Consider the following 6162-nt stretch of genomic DNA (forward strand, 5'->3'; position numbering starts at 1 on the left):
ATCCTCCAATCAGAGGCTTCAAAGTTTTCAAAGTAAGAGCTCCTGAGCATCTCTCTACCTCCAGCATCTCCATCAGAGTCTGAGGAGCTCTGGATCACAGCTGTGCGTTTGCTGACACGGACTGTGTGCTGAAGGCGGCTGCTGCTCCTCGTCGGTTTCTTATCATCTTCATCCTCCTCCTCTTCCTCCGAGGCTTCCAGAAGTTTCATCTTGTTTACAGCAGCCCTTGCAGTCTTCCTCTTGAGCAACCTGCGGCCCGTGACCTCCTCGTCCACATCGGAGCCCGGGGAGGATGCTCTGTCTGAGTCCTGGTGGTGCCGTCTCTCCCTGCGGGCCGTCCTGCTGCCGTGACCGTTCACTTCCCGTCTGCGCTCTGAAAAGGGGGCGTGGTCACACTGGCTGCTGGGTTCTGCCGGCTATAAGTCTGAACACAACGCTCACCTTTCCTCTGTCTGTCTCCTGCCGAGCGGTTTCTGGTCAGCCGCGTTCTCCGGCTGGGATACCGCCGATCTGAAGACTTGGAGGACGCCTCTCCGTACTCTCCCCCGCTCTCAGACTCTTCATCTCCTTCCTCCTCGTCCTCACTGTCACTTTCAGCAGCTGAAAGTTTACAAAATATGGCCAGAGATGTCATTGAAGCTAGTCAGAATGAACAGTTTTGAGCGCCACTAGAAAACTCGTACCTTTTTTCTTCTGTATGAGGTGGCTGCTTCTTGTAACTCTGACTTTCTGTTTTGGGTGATGTCTTGAAGGACCTGAATGCACCTCTTCCTCAGACTCGCTTAGTTCACTCTCACTCTCAGACCCTAAAAAAGAAACACGATTTAGAATTTCTACTTTTGTTTTTGGAGCTTTGCACGGACAAACTGCAACAGATATGACAGACCTTTTAACCCCTACTCTACGACTCAGTCCTTGAGGACCAAAAATTCGCAACAAAACAAGAGGAGATCTGGCCTTCAACCTGTCACTCCTCGTCTTTGGATTTGAGGCTAACATTTTCTCAGGATTCCTGCGGGATGGGAGTCGTTTCTTCCGTTAATTACGGGACCGGGACGGGATTAAATTCTGACGGGAGCAGGCGACAGCGGGAGTTCACGAAAAGCTGACAATTTAAGACACTTGTATGAAAGTTTTGTGTCCGAAGGTGCTGGATAATCTCATAGGAGGAGAGAGAAAACGAGGAGCACGCCAGCTGAAATACCCCCGGCTGCAGTACGCAGACCGGGGGTGTGCCTCAACGTTACTTTTGTTTCTCCTCCAGCAAGTCCGCGAGTCACGACGCACAGGAGCGTGAGCAAACTTACAACAAGTCAGAAGTGTTTTTAAGCAATGGGATCAGTTGTGGGGGAGTTTTCCATATATAAATATATTCAAAACATATAGAAGATGATTAATGTATTTCTAAAGAAATGTGTATAAATGTGTAAACTCAAAATTGAATTGAAGAATCGGAAGAATCGAAAAAAATCAGAATCTAATCCATGGCTAATCAGGCTCTTGTGAATCAAAATGAATCGCCTCTGGAATTTATCATCGATACCCAGCTCTAGTTCTGCTGTTTCATCAGGTGAAGTGTGTCTCGTGTGTTTGTTTCCCTGGCGTGCAAACGGTAGCAGTGTTGGGGTAAATTACTTCTAAAAAGTAATTCATTACTTTACTTCAGTTACTGGATGAAATTCTAATTAAATTACTTTACTCTTTGCCTATTTGGAAAAGTAATTCACTCCTTGTTACTTTTTTCTACTCCTACAAATTGTCAAGGAAACAACAGCTTTGTACAAACATCCTCTTGCTTTTCATTTAACTTTATTTTCTAAAGAAACAACCTTGTGCAAAGTATGAACAAAGCTCAGGATACAACCTGGTTTTATTAGAATTCAGACAACAGTGTGAAAAATTGACACAAAAATAAGTTAGGCCACAACCCATGTGATCTATTCTATGCCACTGCTCAAAGTTGGATGTGGAAAAAAAGTATGAAACTTAGCCACTCCTTTGAAAGCATAAAGAACTATTAAACGCCCCCATGTTCATTTTCCCTTCTTTAGGTATTCCATTCCATGTGTTTACACCTGTCTCTCTCTGTCTACGTCTCTGTCCTGAAAACTTTTAAACTATTTTAATCCGTTTGTGTTTGCTTTTATGATCTTATTTTTCTGCAAAAAAATGATTTTGTTCTTTAAAAAGCAAAAAAATGATTTTGTTCTTTAAAAAGCGCTATATAAATACAAAATACTCATTTACCAACTTAGGATCCTAGATAAACTAAAATGCAAGTATCTGGCACTAAAAATTATCTTTAAAATGTTTATCATTACTTCTCCATCTCTATAGTGCTTTTATTTTGAAAGTTTACTTCAGAGATTACTGGATGCTTCACGAACAGTTAACAGATTCTTCGTATGTAATATGAAAGCAACATCAGTTCTACAGATGTGAACTGGAGTAGTGTATCATGAAGAAAGCACCGGTTTAGGACATGTTCATCATTAACAGGTTCTGCTCTGACCCAAACAAGTGAACCGGCTGCAGATTCTGGTACCTGGTGTTGATGAGGCAGCCTTGGAGCCGGACTCGTCCTCGGAGGAGCTGCGGCCCGAGCTGCTGCCTCGACTCCGCCTCGTCCTCTCGGGAACAGACACTTGGGTTGAGGTAGATTTGGTTGCGGACTCTGATTTTTCCTGAGTTTTAACAGCAGCCCCCTTTGTACTTAAGAGAGAAAAAAAAAAGTACATACGTTAATTATAAGCCTTTGTGATGTAACGGCATGGACGACGAGAGGGGTCAAAGGCCGGTGCTTTTTGAACATACGGACTAGAAATTGGTGCCGACAAATCTGCTTCTACTGGGATCATATTAAAATGTGGATTTCGGTGCGTCATTTCAGATATTCATTCTGCTGTACAATCCTAGCCAAACCTTTTAAGCGATTGTGGGCGGGCTAGTAAAAGAAAGGGTGGGGCCATGACGGTGGGCGGAGCTTCTGTCAATAGGCTGAAGGTGAAGTGAGAGAAGGTTTGGCAAAAGATAAATGAGTGACGTGCACAATGCTCTGAAAAATGACAGTTGCCATGGCGATGAGCGGTCGCCGTGTATGAAAACTGAGATGCAGCGCTGCAGTGAAGACTGTCATAAAGAATGACTGGGGAAAAAAAGCATTTAAGGCAAATTCAAGCACTCTTTCTCATTCTGTTCTGGAAGAAATTGGCATGTTTTTATCATTATCGAAGAACTGGTTCAATCACTGTTTAGACTCCCAACAGTACCCATCCATCGCATGCCGGAGAGCGGCCAAGGAGACAAACCTCGTGGCGTGGGGCTGATCCTGCTGAGTCTTCTTGCGAAATCTCTGACTGCGGCGAAGCCGGTCACTGCTTTTGATGGCAGTTTTGTACTCGGATATGATTGTTCGGATCTGCTCCTCGAAGAAGGCCGAGAGTCGCAAAGTCATGCTGTAGATCTACAGGGAAAAAAAACAAACAAAAAACTTAACAAGTTTCTGGTTTCAGAGCATCTGCGTTCTTTAACGAACCCTTACCTTAGAGCGCTTGTTGGGCGTGTATGCTTTAGCGTTGGCAAATATCAAGCGCGTGTCTTTGCACAGCTCCACAGGGTTTTCGTAGCCATCTTCTTCCAGGTTCCTTCTGATTGTGGCAAAGTCCATCGGAATATCGATGATGTCGTGGTAGTCCTGGAAACAAAAACAAAAAAACTCAACTCACCGATCAACAACACAAGAAAACCTCTCAGAAGCTTCAGTCCGGCGGCAACTTACCGGATAGTTCTGAGGATCCACAGGTTGTCTGAAAGGCTCAGAGTCTTCACATTCAAATATGTAGTTCAGCAGATTCTTGCACTGCTCCTTCCAGGCATCTCTGTCCGGCAGGACCTCCACGGAGCGCTGCGCAAATCCAAGTCACTCACTGTCAGAGCTAAACTTCCTTACAAAATGTTCACAATCTCATTTTCTAACAGCAGCACAACCCTGCATGTGTTTACCTGACGCAGTCGGTGTCCAGAAGATGTTCCTGGTGCTTCAGCATCTTCATCCTGTGTACAGCAGTCAATGGTAGTTAATGTGCAATCCACAAATTCTTAAGAACTTCAGTCCGTGTTTGCACACGAGTTTAGAAGACTTCCTTAACCATAGAGAGACAAACTATTTTCTTCTAGGGGTGGAGTCTGCAACCTGCGGCTCCGGAGCCACATGTCGCTCTTTGGTTAAAGGAAAATTAAGCAATTTTTAAAAAAGTATAACTGTCAAAAGTAAGAAAGTAATAAAGTAGAAAAAAATGAAACTACAAACAGTTGAAGGACATTATGTATCAGAAGCTTTTTGACAGATTTTTGAGTGCCGGATTTTCTATTTTTAAACAAATTCAATTATTTGAAGTGTTTGTAAAAACACCAAATGTAACCAAATTAGCTCTGATCTGGTTTATCATTTGCACAGTTCTTGCCTGAAATTGAAAATCTAATGATTTGCTGCATTGAGATAATCATATGTGACACAGGATGTCTTATTTTGAAAGGAAGTCATGTGAAATCTCTAACAAAACTATAAACTATTTCAAGTTTTGAAGACACAAAAAAAGCTGGAAAGTCTGGAAACGCACACAAAAAGTGATGCATTGATTTTTGTTGTACTGAGTAAAAATGAACCTCATTTCGTGTGAATTTTCATCACTTTCTGAATGATTTCAAACTGTTAAGCATTAAAAACCTCCAAGTCCCGCTGGCTCAGGAAAGCATGAGCACAGATCTATCTGAGGTTCAATAAAAACTATCGGAACAATTCAGAGGAAAACTGACGGAAGTGACACGCACAGAAAATGTGTCATCACTTTATGGTTCATCACCATTTTAAGCAGGAAAATCCTGTTTTCTTTGTTTTATAATGAGGAAATTGTTAATTAAAACAGATTTTTGGCACTTAAATAAACCCAAGCAAGATTGAAACTGGCATTATTACATAAGGAAATTCTCTAAATGTAATATTTTCCCCAGTGTTTTAAGTGATCATTTCTTTTAGAATAACTATATAAAGTCAGGTTAGTATTTACTGTTTTCCCTCAAAGGATTTTTACTGGGATGTTTGAGTAACAGAATTATTAAAAATACGTGTGTAGTGCAGTAGGCTGTCAGGCTTGCCTCATCTTCCTCATCCATTTCCTCCACTGCACTGTAAATATCCATGATATCTGTGCAGTTTGGATGACTGGGAAAAACAGAAAAATCATTTTACTACAAAACTTTTTAATCAAGGAATTTCAAGTCACTAAGACATGATTCAAGACCACGTACTTGACAAATTTCTGGAGGACATTGGAGATGATTTTTGCAGAGTGAGCAATCTTGCTCCTCGGCTCGTTGAAAGTGCGGGCGTTATGTGCAATATACCTGGCATCCCAAATTAATGCAGAGAGGCGCCTGTAAAGCACAAAGACACGATGTATCAGACACATTGACTTCATATGAGAACTGGACTGAGTGACCCCGCCCACCTGGAGTTCCAAACAGGAAGTGACAGCAGTTTGAAACTAGAAAAGATGCATTACCAGCGAGAATTCTAGTGTGAATTATTTTTGCTAAATCTGGTTGCTGAAAATGCTGAAGCACTTTACCTTAATTGCTAAAGGGATTAGCTGAAAATGCAAAATCTATTTGCAAAATCCAAAATTTGCTAAAACAATTTTTTTAAAGAATTATGACAGATAGCTGAAGTTGACCTACGTTTCTGAAAAAGTGTTAGTAAGTTTGCTTAAAACTTCTCAATATATGCTATTTTGCAAAAACATGTAGTGTGTTGCTTAAATATGCGCTGAACCTTAGTAGATGTCAAATTAGCCTAGAAAGCTAGCACATTGCTGAAATACTAGCACCATGCCAAAAACGCCTAAAAATCCTCAGTAAAATTAGTCAAAAACATTATCCTGTTGCTAAAATAGAAGCTAAACTTAAAAGTAGCCTAACAAACCTCAGTAGATGACAAATTAGACAGAGAAAGTTAGCATTTTTGTTAAAATGTTAAATAAAATTAGCATTAAAACCTTAGTAGGTGAGCTAGCATAATGCTAATATAACAGCTCATTGCAAAATTAAATAAAAATGTCTGAAAACAATGGTTTCAAAGTGCATAAAGTTTACGTACAGAAAAGA

The 6162-nt window shown here is 41.2% G+C and overlaps 1 protein-coding gene across 1 annotated transcript in view; it reads right to left on the reverse strand.

The window, feature by feature from the left end:
- The window catches only part of brwd1 (bromodomain and WD repeat domain containing 1), a 30570-nt gene that overhangs the window by 3778 nt on the left and 20630 nt on the right, over positions 1-6162 (reverse strand). The window contains exons 34-43 of the mRNA XM_024283529.2: positions 5308-5433; positions 5155-5221; positions 4003-4053; positions 3779-3904; positions 3542-3694; positions 3309-3463; positions 2546-2712; positions 684-806; positions 442-600; positions 59-373 (exon numbers count right to left, since the gene is read on the reverse strand). Of these exons, the coding sequence (XP_024139297.1) occupies positions 59-373; positions 442-600; positions 684-806; positions 2546-2712; positions 3309-3463; positions 3542-3694; positions 3779-3904; positions 4003-4053; positions 5155-5221; positions 5308-5433 (1442 nt within the window). The remainder of the gene's footprint in view (positions 1-58; positions 374-441; positions 601-683; positions 807-2545; positions 2713-3308; positions 3464-3541; positions 3695-3778; positions 3905-4002; positions 4054-5154; positions 5222-5307; positions 5434-6162) is intronic.

The sequence above is a fragment of the Oryzias melastigma genome, linkage group LG10 (genome assembly GCF_002922805.2).
Source record: "Oryzias melastigma strain HK-1 linkage group LG10, ASM292280v2, whole genome shotgun sequence".
NCBI lineage: Eukaryota > Metazoa > Chordata > Actinopteri > Beloniformes > Adrianichthyidae > Oryzias > Oryzias melastigma.